General features: G+C 44.8%; 1 protein-coding gene across 1 annotated transcript in view; it reads left to right on the forward strand.

Moving 5' to 3' along the window:
* Positions 1-2,427: 2,427 nt before the first annotated feature.
* ZSWIM6 (zinc finger SWIM-type containing 6) overlaps positions 2,428-17,003 on the forward strand; it is a 215,812-nt gene continuing 201,236 nt past the window's right edge. Inside the window, exon 1 of the mRNA XM_005558859.4 lies at positions 2,428-3,091. Within this exon, the coding sequence (XP_005558916.3) occupies positions 2,443-3,091 (649 nt within the window). The 5' untranslated portion in view covers positions 2,428-2,442. The remainder of the gene's footprint in view (positions 3,092-17,003) is intronic.

Raw genomic sequence — 17,003 nt, forward strand, 5'->3', positions numbered from 1 at the left:
TCTTGCTCATTATAATAACGAAAGCTCTAAAAGTTAGGCACCTCCAAAGGTAGCTGTTTTCCCGTTCAATGTGAATTAATCTTTTCTACTAACAAGCCCTATGAACCTGAATGAGTCATTTATCCTGTCGGGGGGCACCAGTTTTGTCATCGCTGACTTTCCAGTTCAGTGATTCTATGTGTTTATGTATGAAAATGCTTGCTACTACGTATTATACAAGCCTAAGTCCTATCATGACTGTTTCTGGACAGAACAGAACCCAACTTGTGTTTTACTTTTAAACTTACTGTCTTCTATACCTATGTTTTATACAATTTAAAGATTATTTTTATTTTTAAAGAGATCTAGAAATGAAAGCCCTGAAAGAGACTTCCCCCTCTACTTGCCCATAAAGATCTTCCAGTTTTCCGCAAAGGCTTTTTCCTAGACATGGAGGAGGTGCCCAGAAAAATACTGGACGAATATACAAAAACATAGTGTCACAAAAATTTTCCTAACAAGTAAGGCAGCTGCGAAAGTCGGCCAGCGTCCCGACCCCAGGGACCTGCAGCCTGGGACTTGTGAAGGCCAGCGGTGTAGTTCGAGGTTTCCAGGGCTTCGGCCCCGAATGAGCTATTTTCTTTAAAATGCTGAAGCGCGCTATCCCTTTAAATCCAGGCTACCAGGCAGGCGGGTGAGGAGCAGCCAATAACCTTAAAAGATGCGAAAGTGTCAAAGGAGATACAGTTTATCTCCAACAATGGGAGCGGATCAGCACCACTGTTTACAGTAAAAACAGAAGGTGGGGCTGGGAGGAAGCGTGTCTCCGACGCGGTAATTAAGTCTGCGGCTTGGACGCAGATTTGACCGAGCTCTATGGAGCACGAACAATGTCCGCAGGGCTCCCAGTTCAGAGAGGGACTCGCTTCTTCGCCTTCGCCCGCGTCCAGGTACCGGCGAGCCGCGCTCTGCGCTCGCTCTCCCTGGTCCACCCCTAAGCTGCCCGGACCCTGGGAGACTAGCCCTGCGGGCGCCGCCAAGGCGGCTGAGAGCGCTGCGCGCGTCCTGAGCGCCTGCACTCCGCGCAGCCGGGCGCCGAGGTGGGAGCCGGGCCGCAGACCCAAGTGCGCCCGAAGCCGCCGTCCGCCGCCTGGCGGGCCGTCTGCCGCGGGCTGGGCGGTGTGCGCGCGCGCCCGTGGGGCTTGCGCGCGCCCCTGCGGCGTGTGTACTCACAAAGGTGTGTCTGCTAAACCCACAGCCCGGGCTGCATTCCACCCCAAGCGGGAGAAACCCCGGCCTGGAGCAGGGCTTCGTCCGCGCGGCCGCGAAGGCGACAAGGGCGGCGGGGGCGACAAGGGCGGCGGGGGCGACAAGGGCGGCCGGAGCTCCCCGACTCCTAGCGGGCTTCCTGGACCGAGGGACGGAGGCAGCGAGGGCGGGACGGTGGCAGCCGGCTCCGGACGCGCGTCGCGCGACTGCTGGGCACGTTCCGAGCGCTCAGCGTGTTTTCGGGCACAGCCCTGCAGTCGGGACAGAACGGACGCGGGGCTCGGGGATGGGCGCACTGCAGCCACGCGGGGCAGCGGAGCGGGCGCGCTCCTTCCACACCGGGTCTGCAAAAGTCAAGTGGAAAGCTGCCGCCGAACGCAGCCACCCTCCCCCTTCCCCGCCGCAGCTTCGGCGGGTGGTGGGGAGAGCTCCCCTGGACCGGCTGGAGGGGAAGCTGGCAGCCGGTCGGGTTCGGCCGCGCCTCCTCCGCCTTCCTCTCCACCCGCGTCCCCCGGGCTCCATGCCGCATTTCTTTGTTTTGAAAGCGCCTCCTCCGCCCAGAGGCTTTTCCCCCGAAGGGCAGGCTGACGGGGGGTGGGGCATCGGCCCGTGGGCCCCGCCCTCTATTTAGATAAACCCTCCCCTTCACTCACCTCCCCCGTCTCCCCTTTCCTCCCCGCGGCGACCCACGAGGCGCATCCTCACTTCTCGGACTTCAAAGAGAGGCTGAGAACTGGAGGGGGAAAGTGGAGTAGGCAGGGGGCGCAGAGACCCATCTACCTCAGCCCCGGCCCAGCGGCCCGCCCCCTCCCACGGGAACCCCGCCTGAGCCCCGCCCCCCCACCCCCCCACCCCCCCACCCCCCCACCCCCCCCCGCGTCACAGCAGCCTGACATTCTCACAACCCACCGGGCACCCAAACCGCCCGCCCCCGCCACCCCCGTGTCCGCCAAGCACTCTATTTATGTTTCAGCCCAGTGATTTGCATAGGCCCCGCCCCCGGCCCTAGGTTCCCCCTATCGGAGCCCCGCCCCAGCCTTACGTCACAGCGGAGGCCCCACCTCTTGTGCCCATACAAGGAGCGGCGGGCCCTAGATGGCAGCGTGGCGTCGCGACGGCGTGTGCGTGTCGCGCTTCCTAGTGCCGTTTATAGGGTCCCGGCACTTCCGCTGTCGGGTTAGAAGCGGCGCGGTCATGGCGGAGCGCGGACAGCAGCCTCCTCCCGCGAAACGGCTTTGCTGCCGGCCGGGCGGCGGCGGCGGCGGCGGGGGCAGCAGCGGCGGCGGCGGCGCGGGTGGCGGCTACAGCTCTGCCTGTCGGCCCGGGCCGCGGGCGAGTGGCGCGGCGGCGGCGGCGTGCGGGGGCGGTGCGGCGCTGGGGTTGCTGCCGCCGGGCAAGACCCAGAGCCCCGAGTCGCTGCTGGACATCGCGGCGCGCAGGGTGGCGGAGAAGTGGCCGTTCCAGCGCGTGGAGGAGCGCTTCGAGCGCATCCCGGAGCCGGTGCAGCGCCGCATAGTCTATTGGTCCTTCCCCCGTAGCGAGCGGGAGATCTGCATGTACTCTTCCTTCAACACCGGCGGCGGCGCCGCGGGCGGCCCTGGCGACGACAGCGGCGGCCCCGGCGGCGCGGGCGGCGGCGGCGGCGGCGGCGGCGGCTCCTCGTCCTCCCCGGCCGCCACCTCGGCCGCCGCCGCCGCTGCCGCCGCCGCCGCCGCCGCGGGGGCCGGGGCCCCGTCGGTGGGGGCTGCCGGGGCGGCGGACGGCGGCGACGAGACGCGGCTGCCCTTCCGCCGGGGCATCGCGCTGCTGGAGAGCGGCTGCGTAGACAACGTCCTGCAAGTCGGTGAGTCACGGGGCAGCCGGGGGCCGTCTGTCCGTCTGTCAGTCCCTGGGTGGGGGGGGGCGCCCGCTTTTCTCCTGCGGACAGCCCCCAGCTCCGCGCGCGCCCGCACCCCTGCGGGTGTCCTCACTGGCCCGGACGGTCCTCCTGAGCGGAGCGCCCATTTCCTCCCTCCCTTCCCTGCCCCCGGTCGCCCCGGACGGGCGAGCGCGAGTGGGAAATGAATCAGCAGGACGCGCCCCTCCGCGGGCTCCGCGCCCCCGGCCCGTGCTCCCCTCCCCGCTCTTCTCCGGGGAGCACATCCTGGAGGACTGCTCGCCGGTTTCGGGGGTGGATGTGGACAAAGGCGCGGGCGGACGGCCGGGCTCCCGCGAGGGTGTGTGTGGCGGGGCTGTGCGGGGCGGGGGAGGGGGCGCGGGCCGCAGACAATGCCGGCCGCGGCCCGGCCGCTCGGCGCTCCCCCCCTTTCACTGCCTGTCGCTCGCTCTTTTTTCTTTTTGGCCCCCGCCCCACGCGATTTGAGGGGAGGGGAATACATTTAAAGCCGCTCGGCGACCGCTCCTCCCAGGGCTCCGACGGGGGAGCGGCTGCTGCGCTCCCGGGGTCGCTGTGGTGTCTGGCCCGGGCGAGCTCCACCGGCCGCCCCGGCTTTAAATGTCTTTTTCTTTCCGTCTCCTCAGTCTCCAAGCGGCGCAGGGGGGAGGTGGTGGCGGACCGGACTCGTCTCCGGAGGGACATCTCGGCCGGAGGACGCCCCCTAATTAAAGGGCGCGAGCCCGAGGAGGAGCCGCTCGCGCTTCCCTTTTTTGTGGAGCTGCCTCCAGACGCCACTGTGCGGGCCGCGGCGCAGCCCTTGTACCCCACCGCCCGAGTTTTGTTTGCGCTGGGTGGTCAGGTCGTGGTGCCCCGGGCAAGCCGCGGTCAGCAGTTGCGGATTTGCCGCTCGCAGCCAAAGGGGAGAGCGGGCTGCAGGAGCGCGAGACACTGGGCTAGGCTGCTGCTCCCGCGTCCCCGCGGCGCGGCAGCCCGGCACGACCCAGCACTTTGTTCTCATTTTCAGGTTTATTTGTGCCCCTTTCAGTTTTCTGTCACCCTCCGAAAAGGAGAAACCAAACAAAAGAGTCTCTTTATTTCTTTTCAGGGCTTGTAAAGTAGAAGATATTTGACAAAGGCGAGAGAAGGACTTGTGATTTAGAGCTGCACAGCCCTCCTTTCTCTGACAGATCCTGAGAGTTTTCTCAAATACCTTAGTTTAAAAGCGTCCCCTGTCCCCCTTCCCCCAAAATATTCTTTTTCCCCGTCCAGATCTTTTTCAGCCATAGCAATGGGAATGTTTGAGCCAGACTGAAAAGAACAATGAATGCTATAGTGAAACTTCCTATTTTTTTTTTCCTGATTGCAAATGGCATATTTTCTGACCCCTTCTCTTGTTAGTGTACTTGAAATTGTAGCATACTGAACCCGGCACGGAATGAATGGGGTTAGATTTGGACGCATCTCTATCTCTTTGATTTTTAACTTAATCCTTTTTCTCTTTCTGTAGTCAGTTCCTTTTATCATTCTTTTCTTTGGGAGTGGGGTGGGGGTCTGGATAGGGGCCCCAAGAGAGAATTAAGATTTGTTTTAATCCCGTCTGGTTAATTTGAATTCTAATGCAATCTGTAAACGTGATTTTCTGCATGGTCATTTATTTCCAAAGGCAGCCCCCAGTGTTGCCTTTTCTATGTTGGGCACTCTCTCCTTCTGTCTAGAGAGGGTTTAGCTTTTGAGGCTATTCAGCTATCCTTTTTTCCCCTTAAAACAAATCTAATTAACATTTTTTGAAGTTATACCTTTTTTTTGTTTGTCTGTTTCCTGCCAGTTGGAGATGGATGGAAGCACATCTATGGCTTCTCAGTATTACAAACTAGAGTCTGCGAATTTTTATGGCTTGGCTGGCAATGTTGAGGGTTTTTTTTTTTTTTTTTTTTTTTTTTCCTCCTCCTCTCCCTGTGCTTGACTCTGCTTGCAAGCAATGAGGAATGACAGGAGAGCACATAGGGAGGGTTTCTTGGCTGATTGCATTTAAGCCAGGAATTCACTGTGAAAATAAAGCCAAGGGGCGATAAATAAAAGAGGCAATCTTCTCTAGGAGACAGACACACAGCGTGGGCTTTGCCTGCTTTCATCAGTGGAAGAGGCCTGGGTGAGTAGTTGTAAAAGAAAATAGTAACTTTTTGAATAGTCCCCAAAGGGGAAGGAGGCCACTGAATGGAACTGGCAGTGGTTGACGTGAAGTGGTGTGATGTTTCTCGTGTAGTTTGAAGAGTTGACCACCACTTCAGAAACACATACGTGCTAAACAAGTGCTATACAAATTGTGGAAAATATTCTTTTTTCCCATCTGAGTTCTGCCATTTGCCTTAACTTCCAAGTTGTATTACTTGTTGTGCCAGTCAGCTTTAGAGATGGAAGGCTGTTATATGCCTGGCAGCTGGCACTGTGAGATAGAACACTTATGATCAGGGTTCCCCCAGCCCCCTTTATGGGGAACAGAGAGAGGGTGGCTAGATTAACCATTTAATTTAGCTTCAAGTGGTGGTTTGACTTGATACGCTAACTTGAAAGGCTTATTTTGTAATTTTGATTTGAGGTGGAACTCTTTTGTTTGTTTTAGTTTCCTGAAATGGAAAAGAACAGAATACTTCGTTGATAGCACCATAAAGCAGTTTTCTGGTATTGCAGAATTACAAGTTTATACAGAAATTATTCATTGACTTTTGTAGAGATGACTAAATTACAACAGGGAAAATCTAGTTGTTGGACTTTATTTTACATTTATGCGGTTGATAGTTTCAGGATTGAGGGGCTTGTCAGAAATTAAATCTATGGGTAATTACTGTTTTTCAACTTCTAGATTTTAAGAAGAAATTTAAGGGAAAAATTTAAACCTTTGTTACAGTAGTTGTAAGCAATATTTAATTGGCACAGAGCTTGCCCATCAATTGATTACAGGAAAGTGTTAGAGAAAGAGTAGTTGGCTTATTTTTGTTAAGTAATTTATATTGCCGGGCATGGTGGCTCACACCTGTAATCCCTGAACTTTGGGAGGTTGAGGTGGGTTGATCGCTTGAGCTCAGAAGTTCTAGACCAGACTGGGCAACATGGTGAAACCCTGCCCCTACCAAAAATAGAAAAACTTAGCCAGGTGTGGTGGCAGGCATCTGTGGTCCCAGCTACTTGGGAGGCTGAGATGGAAGGATCACTTGAGCCCAGGAGGCGGAGGTTTCGGTGAGCCAAGATCGTACCACTGCACTCCAGCCTGGGTGACGGAGTAAGACTCTATCTCAAAAAAGAGAAAAAATTGATATTGATATTGGAAGAGAGCTGTCTCTGCAGGTGCTGGTATGTATGTATTATTGACATCATTTAAGTAATGATTTAGAAGTTACATAAAAAATTTTTCCAAGTTATTGTCTAGCGAAGAGCTTCCCTGGTATGACCTGAAACTCAAAGTTATAGAGGAAAAGATAGATAAATTTAATTGGATAAAAATAAAAAAGGGCCGGGCGCAGTGAGTCGTGCCTGTCATCCCAGCACTTTGGGAGGCTGAGGTGGGCAGATCACTTGAGGTCAGGAGTTCGAGAGCAGCCTGGCCAATGTGGTGAAACCCCGCCTCTACCAAAAATTACAAAAATTAGGCATCGTGGCACATGCCTGTAATCTCAGCTACTTGGGAGGCTGAGGCGGGAGAATGGCTTGAATCTGGGAAGCGGAGGTTGCACTGAACTGAGATCGCACCATTGCACACTCCAGCCTGGGCAACAGACTGAGACTGTCTCAAGAGGAAAAAAAAAAAAAAAAAATTGAAAAGTTTCCGTAGGGCTGAAAACACTACAAATCAAATTTAGCAGTTAATTCGGCCAAATATTTACAGCACATTGGACCAAAGGTTGGTAGAAAACTTATAAAAATTGTCAAGAAGGGAGATGGATAACCCAATAGGAAAATGGGCAACACATTTCAGAGAGGAAGACGTAGATGGCCAATAAACATACTCGTCTTCATTCTTACATAAAGAGATGCAAATAGGCTCGGCGTGGTGGCTCATGCCTGTAATCCCAGCAGTTGGGAGGCCGAGGTGGGTGGATCACTTGAGGTCAGGAGTTAGAGACCAGCCCAGCCAACATGGGGAAACCTTATCTCTACTAAAAATACAAAAATTAGAGCGGTTGCGGGTGCCTGTAATCCCAACTACTCGGGAGGCTGGGGCAGGAGAGTCGTTAGAACCTGGGAAGCAGACGTTGCAGTGAGCCGAGATCGCGCCACTGCGCTCCAGCCTGGGTGACAGTCTTTTTATAAGACTCCGTCTTTAAAAAAAAAAAAAAAAAAAAATGCAAATAAAAATGAGATGCCATTTTCCTCTACCACATTGCTGAAGACTAAAAAGACAATACCCAGAATTGGTTGAAGAGACAGGGAAAAAGGATTCTGCCTACGCTGCTGTTTGACACTATCTTTTTCTGTCTTTTTAAGGAATTTATCTTATAGATAATATTGATATTATTGTGTAATGATGTTCTGTATAGTGATGCTCGTTGCTGTGTGGTTTGCAAGAGTAAACAGCTGGATGGAGTTAACCTAAATTTCTACAGAAGGGAAATGCCCAAGAAATACTCAATGGAATACTATGCAACTATGAAAACATGAATTAGATTTACACATACTGACAAGGAAAGATAACCAGAATATTTAAAAACAAGTTAAAAACTTCCTATAGTATGCTGCAATTTGTGTTTAAAACAAAAAAGATTTGCATATAGATGCATAAAAATGTCTGTGAGGCTACACAAGCAATCGTGGAAGTATGGGTATTTTTCGAGAAGGGCAGTTAAGTGAATGGTTAAGGATTTGGGGTGGGGGAACTTTAACTTTTTACTTTATACCTATTTTATGGTTGGATTTTTCTTAAAACTAGAAGCATTTATTTTTGTAATAAAGAAACTTACAAAAATTATCCTTGAGTTTTTAATTTATATTTGTTTTGGTGTGTTTGCATATGTGTGTGTTTGTGTGCTTGAGTAAGTGTGAGTATGAAGGTCCTTTCTGAAGGAAGGAGGTATGTTCTAAAAGGAATGGCCTTCTAAATGGCCTTTTTTTCTATTTACTTTTGGGAGAAAAGAATATTGCCCAGCATTCCACTTAACATTCTGGTAAACACATTCTTACACTCTTTTCAGATTCATAACTTAAAAGTTTTGTGTTTTTCTATGGGGGTGGCAAGGCAGTAAAAGGAGAACATTATTCGAATTGAGATGAGTACAAATTTCAATCAGATAATTTATTGGTTTTTGAGTATTTTGATTTTTCTTTACAAACCAGAGATGACTAAATAAAGATGATTCTGAATGCACATTGAATATTGGGTGCTTGTTTATTGATGATAGTACATTTCATTGAATGCATTGTCAAGGTTAATATAAAATAATTTTATGTCAGATCCTACCCTTTTTCTGCCTTTTGATTAATAAAGAAATACACAATACATTTTGAAACCAGTTGCATAGGTATTTTTTATTCTTTTGTGTGAGTTGAGATTTTGATTTATATGTGATTTTTGAAAGTATTTCAGTACTTGATAGGTCGTTAGCATTGTTCTGAAGGAAGTTAAATTTTCAGTTTTAGGAATACCTGGAATTTGTTATACTTAGTTCTCTGAAGGATAATATTGCTCCGTTGAGAAAATCTAAAATGTTCAGGAGACAGTGACAATAATGGAAGGTGAAAATGGCGGATTTGGGTTAAGCAAACATTTTCACTCTTTCTAAAGCCTTTAATTTCTTGCAATTCAGATGTGTTACAAGTACACCCTTGGACTGAAAAGGCTATCCTCAATTTTTTCCACTTTGCACTGAGTTTCATCTGTTTTGCGGATATGAGACTGATGCCTTCCTTTTTAGAAACATCAGGATGCCCTTGGAACATGTTCTTTAGTAGAAAAATTATTGCAATTAACTGAACCATTTAAGTCATTATTGTCTTAAGTACGTCCTCACTGATTTTTAAGATTTTTATCCTGGGGCTCTTCCCCCCCCCCCGCCCCCACAATGGATAGTCAGTTGCTGTCTCAATTCTAACCCTATGAATATTTCATGTGGAAAGGTATGGACCAGCATCTATTTCTGCTTACACTCATATTCACTGTTTAGTTAAGAATGCGTGATTTCAGCTAGCAATATGTTCAGTGATAGGCCATGTAGGAATGACATGTTTTATAAGAGTTGTCGCTTTGAAAGATCACATGAGACCAGCCTGGGCAACATTGTGAAACCCTCTCTCTACTAAAATGCAGAAATTAGCTGGGTGTAGTGGCATGCCCCTGTAATCCCAGCTTCTGAGGAGGCTGAGGCGGGAGAATTGCTTGAACCTGGGAGGCAGAGGCTGCAGGCTGCAGTGAGCCGAGATTGTACCACTGTACTCCAGCCTGGGTGACAGAGCAAGAACCTGTCTCAAAAAAAAAAAAAAAAAAAAAAAAAAATCACGATTGGATCTGTACTATTTCCACATGCTTTATATTTTTTTGTGTTAGACTGTAAATTTTCTTCAATGAGGCAAAATAAATTTGGTACCTTTAAGAAGCATACTGACATATGATAAAGTCATTTAGTGTTAGAAACTTGTATAGGGGCCATCATTAAACTGTTGACTTAAACTGTTATATTTAAGAGCACAAATATCCTAAAAATGAAAGATTATAGGTAAGTATAAATATCTTAGAAACAAAGTGGGTTATAGGCAGGTCTATTTTAAAAAGGTAGTAAACAGTATGAAACCCACAACACCATTTTTAGCTACATTTCAAATTACCATGGTATAATTTTTAAAATAGTGCTTTGTGACAATAGAAAGGCTAGTTTAGTTTTTGTGATTTATTAATTTTTTAACATGTAAATAATTGGGGATTACTTTAAATTCAAAACCACGAGCTGTTCTCTCCTTTAAAGGCATCTTCTTTGGAAAAATCAGTATCAAATGATAATTAGGAGAAAAGTGTTACTGAGTCTTGTCTTGTGAAGAGACGTTTTGTTTGTCAGTCCTATCAGGACTGTTTGTCAGGATCCTATCAGATCCTACCAGATCTCAAAAGTAAAGTGTGTCTGTTAGAGAAAAACCTGGTTGTCTTCAGTTTTTGCTTTCAGTGCCCTGTGTTCCTCTAAGAATATGCTTTGTACTTGGTTTTCGGTTCTTTAAAAATGGGACGCTTCCTTATTTTTTTCCATCTAGAAAAGATAGCTAAAGCAAGCTTCAGAGACAATGCGGTGCAAAATTGCTTGTCGTTTTGAACTTTCAGTTGATAATAAACTGTTGCTTGAGTACGCTAAATGTTTTATGTTTGTGGAATTCGCTTAACTAATTTTTGTCAGCTAATATATGTGTGTATATATGTCTACAAATAGATATATGTGATGATGTCCACAGGTGAACAGAGAAGGAGACAAATTAACCCAGGTATAATTTGAATGTTGTAACCACATGCATATTCCAGTGACCCCTCTGTACAGATCCACAGTTCCATTTCTTCTTAAAACAAAATATGCTGAAAGATGAAAGGTATTTTTGTAAATAAAATACTCTTGCATTATAGTTGTTATCTACTAGTAGAGCTATGGAGATTTTAGAGATAAAAAATAACTTCAATTTCAGTTTTTCCATTTTCCTGATAAGAAAACTGAGGCCCAAACATGTTAAGTAAATTTTTTAGAGTGGCATAGGAAATGGCAAAGCTGTGTTGCATATTTTTCTAGTGCTTGGACCATGTCTTAGTTTGGTAGTCTCTGAAATCAAAACAAGCATATTCTTGAATGTAAATTGGACTCTTTGGAGAGGTTATTTGGCTAACATTTATTGAATGTTATAAATGTATTCCTAGATAGCATTTTAGTTTCAGGCTAAATTCTGATGACTGCAGTACAGTACTGGTTCTAGCATGCTGAATTCATGCTAGTGTAAAACACATTTGTGGATATTTGGAAATCATAGTAATGTTATGAGATTAAAGTTCAGAAAAAGTTAGGATTGTTAAGTATAAAACTGTATTACAGCTGTGTGATTATACAGCAAGTCCTTGAATAACATGGTATCACTGTATCATTGAGGAGAAAATAAGTCAGTTCTGGCCAGGACCATTATCTTGGGTGGAATTTGCACGGTCGGCTTATGTCTGTGAGGGTTTTCTTTGGGTACTCTGGTTTCCTCCTACATCCCAAAGATGTGCACAGAAGGCAAATTGTCCCGTTTAAATGGCCCCAGTCTGAATGGGTGTGGGTGTGTGTGTGTGCCCTGCATTGGGGGTGGCATCCTGTCCAGGGTGGGTTCCTGCCTTTCTCCCTGAGCTGCTGGGACAGGCTCTGTCCACCTGCTACCTTGAACTGGAATAACTGGGTGAAGAATTATCTTGTTTTTATTAATCGTTGTTAAATGTATGTATATTTCACATTTGTTTCAATGTTTAATATTAAAAATGTTGTGGTCTTTATTTAGAAGGTTGGTGATGTTTTTGTGACCAGAAATATGTGATAGGAAATTACTGTTTATGTCAATTAGCCTATGATAAATTGGTTTTGTAATATGTCATTTTGATTAAAGTCAGTTTCCAAGAACCTATTGATGGCATTAAGTGGAGGACTTGCTGTTACACGAATATAATACACCCATATAATAAATATGGTCATATAATAAAGAATTTACTGAAAGTTTGAAGTGCTTATATAGAACAACAGAAGTTTGCTCTCAACTTAGTGTATATATGAAAACTTGTCCAGTATTGTTTGTATTTGACCAGGTTTTTAAAATATAACGTATTGTTTTTGTCAATGTGCCTCCTCCTCCTTCACCAGTAAATAGTATACACATAATCCTTTGGGATGTACCTGTACATATATGTACCTCTTTCACATAAATGATGTGGCCTCCAAACTGTAGTTCTCTGTAATTTTTTTGTTGTTGTTGTTGCCCAGGCTGGAGTGCAGTGGTGCAATCTCAGCTCATGCAACCTCTGCCTCCCAGGTTCAAGCAATTCTCTTGCCTCAGCCTCCTGAGTAGCTGGGATTACAGGCATGCGCCATGACGCCCAGCTAATTTTTGTATTTTTAGTAGGGTCGGGGTTTCACCACGTTGGTCAGGCTAATCTCGAACTCCTGACCTCAAGTGATCCACTCACCTTGGCCTCTTAAAATGCTAGGATTCAGGTGTGAGTCACCACACCTGGCCTTTAAAGCCTTTTTGTATGACTTGGGGCAGTTCTTCACGAACCAGCTGGACGTGATTTATGGTGAGACTCTTAATACTGCTACAACATTTACTAGTAGTAAGAGTAATAACAACTAACATTTCGTAGCACTTAACCAGGTGCCAAATACTGCCCTGGAATATGATCAGAAGAGGTAAGTAATACCTACTGAGTGTATATTCCATTTCGCTCATTTCCTTTATGTATTTCTTAACAGCCATATGCGTTAGGGACCATTATTGTTTCTATTTTACAGATGAGGAAACTGAAACACAGGGAAAAAAGTAGCAATAACTTGTTGCTGTTAAAAACAGAGCCTGACACACACAGTCTCTTTGGTTGGTGTTCAAGCAATACTGCCCATGATGCATCATCATTCCCTATCCTAGAAGGTTTAGCTTTACAGTGTCTTGCTACTTTGTAGAGTAACTTTCACAGTGGCCTGGATTTTAAATTGTGATCATAGGTATGATTTTAAAATGCTATTTTTTTTTCCATTGGGAGGATTTATTTAAAAATCATAAGGATATTTACACATTAGGATTAAAAAAATTTTGGTTGTGGTAAAATGTACATACTGTAATACCATCTTAACCACTTTTATGTGTGTGGTTCAGCAGTGTTAAGTACATTTACATTGTTGTGTAAATAATCTCCAGAACTCTAAAATTTTACTTGAAAAACTACTACATTTAAAAAAATGTCTTTTAGGAATTCCAGCTTTGAAGGATGGTTGTGTTGGGTGATTTTGATCATCTTCCATGAGATATTAAGCTTTGAAAGAAATTAACTTGCAGGTTAGATGTAATATATATGCAGCAAAGTTAGGTTCTCAAAGTGTATTTGAGAAATTAAATATCTCATTTTAAGGTCCTTTTTTAAATGTTACAATTATATTATTTCTTGTTGCTGATAAAGAGATTTGATATTTCTTTGAAAGATGGAGTTTTATCTGCGCAATTCCTGAACGCTGATGTTAATTGGAAGGATGCAGCAGAACCTGTCAGTACATTTAAACTCTTCCTAACTGAATAAGCTGATCAGATACATTGGAAGCTCATTTAGTGAATTAATGTGCTTAAAATTTAGGTGACTGACTCCCTCTTCTTGCCTTACTTAACAATCTCTTTACTTGAAGTGTTTTTCATTGTTAGTTGGTGTCAGATCTCTAATGTTGGAAGATTTTATAGAGAAAACTTACATAAGAAGATTGTGTATAGAATAAGTCCACAAAAGCAAGTTTTAAATTCTTTTATGTAATTACAATCAGTACAGATTAGAATTTTGTATTGCCAGGTTGTACATGATAAATGTTTGCTGACAGTTACTAGCGTTTTTATGAGTGTAGTACTGTGTAGGAATTCTATAATTTAGGTATAAGGGGCATACGTGGAATCTCTTCTGGTGTGGCTATTGGTCTCTGTTGGTAGAAGCCTGGTCATGCTGAACCTTTCCCCCTGCAGCTCATTTCTACAAAGAAGGTTGTCGTGATTTTTATAATAAGTACTTGTCATAAAATAAGATTCTAAAACCCAAATACCATGTTTGTAATCTGGCTGTTTTATGTGACCAAACTTTTAAATATGTAATATGTTAGCCTTGTTCCTTTCTGACTTTGTTTTTTAGTGTTCCGTGAGTTTCCTTTTTTTTTTTTTTTGGTGAAACAGAGTCTCTCTCTGTCACCCAGGCTGGAGTGCAGTGGTGCAATCTTGGCTCACTGCAGTCTCCAATCTCCACCTCCTGGGCTCAAGCGATTCTTGTGCTTCAACCTCCTGAGAAGCTGGGATTACAGGCACGTGCCACCACACCCAGCTAGTTTTTTGTATTGTTAGTAGAGACGGGGTTTCACCATGTTGGCCAGGCTGGTCTGGAACTCTTGACCTCAGTGATCCACCCGCCTTGGCCTCCCAGAGTGTTGGGATTACAGGTGTGAGCCTGGCCAGGATTTTGTATTCTTGATGCCATTTTACAATTCTTCTTCCCTCTTTCCCCCGAATATCACTTATATAATTTTTGTCTGATATACCTTCAGCCCAGTCACCTAGCCAGTCTTTTCAGGATTGTGGTTTATACTTTTCTCTAGACAGTGGTAAAGTTGATGACTGAAATGATCAATGGCTGCTTTCTGATGATGGCAGGGTAGAATCAGGTGAGACTTGAGGGCAGCAGGTGTGGAAGACTCTGAACCCAACTTGCCTCACAGCTCCAGTTTGTTCATTCTTTTCTTTCTTTTCTTTCTTCCTTTCTTCCTTTCCTTTCCTTTCTTCCCTTATTTTCTTTCTTCTCTTCTTCTGTCCTTTTCTTTCTTGGGGATGGGTTGAGGGAAGGGAGGAGAAAGGAGTGTGTCGTAGAAAAGAAGACAAATCAGAAGAGGAAGTAATACCTACTGAGAGTATATTCCATTTCCCTTATTCCCTCCAGTTGTCCCCCTCTTCCTCCAGTCACCCTTTAGGGAAATAAAGTTGAGGTCAGAAGGACCTATGTGTTACAGCTGCTGCTTAGCTGCTATTTTTAGCATGGCCCTACATCAGGCTGGCACCAGGCCATGATGGCACAGGGCCAGCACGTTGTGGGACTGCTGGTAAATGTCAAAAACTTAACTTTCAGATATCAAACAAAACTAAATTTCAGACATATTCTGTGCTGTGGTACTCTATTTGCTTTTCTTTTTTTTTTTTGAAATAGGATGTACATGTTTTTAGACATGATTGATTTTTAATAGTAGTCGTAAATAAATCTTGGAACATGTAATGTATAGTTTATTTTAGGTAGGAGAAAGATTTAAGAATTGTCTTGTCAGATCAGACATATAGTCCAGCTCAATACTTTTCATTTTGTGGTGCCACCAAGAGGTGTGAAATTTGCCTGATTTATTTACCATGCCTTGGGCATTCTTAAAATTGCTGTAGCTGTTGAAGTTTTGGAGTCTGAATTGGTTTATATAATTATAGGTGCCATCAGACATTAAAAAGAAACACATACTGTTTTTTCCTACAGTTACCACTGTTCTCTTGGCTAACTCATTTGTGTGTGTTTAGATTTGGTTAATACTCTAGTAATATGTTTAAAACTTGCTATTCATTTTTGTAGGGAGCAGCTAGGTTTTAGTTGAAATATTAGTATCTGGGTCTAGATTCTATACACCCTAGAGCCAGTGTTACATAGATTGTGTTTGCAAATTGAGTTTAAAGTTTTTGGATGCATATATGAATTTAAGAACTTGGCTATCTGTAAATATGTTGCATTTGTTCTTGAGTAATTTTGGAAAGAAAAACGTCACAAGGTGAATTTGTATATTTGGAAGTGACTTTAGTAAGAATAGTAATTGTGTTCTTTCTATAAAGGTACGTAGAAAAGCTGAGGGCATGTTGGGGATGATTTGTGGTGTACTATGAGCTACCCTGAATACAAATAGAAACGCTGATGATTATTCACTTATCCAATGAGTAGTGGTGTAACATTCTTAAATCCATCAGATGGCAGGATAACATTTAATCGTGCATTGATCTGACACCCGTCTTAAGGTAACACAAATAACTAGAAATGGCCCAAATAACTAGAAATGGAATCAAATTGATTTTCTTCACATTGTCTTTAAAGTAGTTATTGGATGAATTCTGCTGAATTTACTTTTATGAAAATAAGAAAGCTTAAGTTGAGGGATTTAGTGAAAGGTGAATTGCTTGGTCTAGTATATGACAGAAGGCAGATGTTTTAGAAGTTATTTACATTCTTACATCTTTTTTCCTTTTCTTTTCTTTTTTTTTGAAACGGCGTCTCACTCTGTGGCCCAGACTGAAGTACACTGGCGCGATCTCAGCTCACTGCAACCTCCGCCTCCCGGGTCCAAGTGATTGTCCTGCCTCAGCCTCCCGAGTAGCTGGGATTACAGGCACCCATCGCCACGCCCGGCTAATTTTTTTTTTTGTTTTGTTTCGTTTTTTTTTTAGTAGAGACGGGGTTTCACCATGTTTTCCAGGCTGGTCTCGAACTCCTGACCTCAGGTGATCCACCCATCTCTGCCTCCCAAAGTGCTGGGATTACAGGCGGTAGCCACCGTGCTTGGCCCACATTCTTAAATCTTAAAACAGATTCTTATATTGTGGATGAGAGCAAGTTGGGTAGTGTGCTGAAATACTAGGAAATATAGTGAATATCTTGGGGATAGAATATCAAGTTCATTGAACTATATCATAGTGTAGTAATCATACAATATGATATATTTCTGTAGTTAGAGGTTGTAGTAGACAATTCAAAAGTGGCCTGGAGATAAAGATTGTCAACTGACCTATTGATATCAATGTATCTCTCTAGATATGTATATATGTATAATATGATGCATAGAACATTGTAAAGTACTGGATGTTAGTGGGTAAGAGACTACCTTTTGTATCTTTAATGCAATTTATGTTTTGTTTAGGGGAGTCATGTAAATGATGTGAGCTCTAGCTTAACACACCTTATTAAAACCAAAGCCCACTAGGTAGTTTGATTAGTGCTGTTTAGAGTTCTTATAAGCAAAGTGCTCAGATGACTTTCCTTATTAGAACTTGTCAGAGCAGTTTCTTTGGAGTTTTCATGGATCTCCCTTAGCAACTTATTAAAGAGGCATTTTGTTGAAGCTGTTTCATAAATAGCAGGAAATTC

Source organism: Macaca fascicularis, chromosome 6, assembly GCF_037993035.2.
Source record: "Macaca fascicularis isolate 582-1 chromosome 6, T2T-MFA8v1.1".
Taxonomy (NCBI): Eukaryota; Metazoa; Chordata; class Mammalia; order Primates; family Cercopithecidae; genus Macaca; species Macaca fascicularis.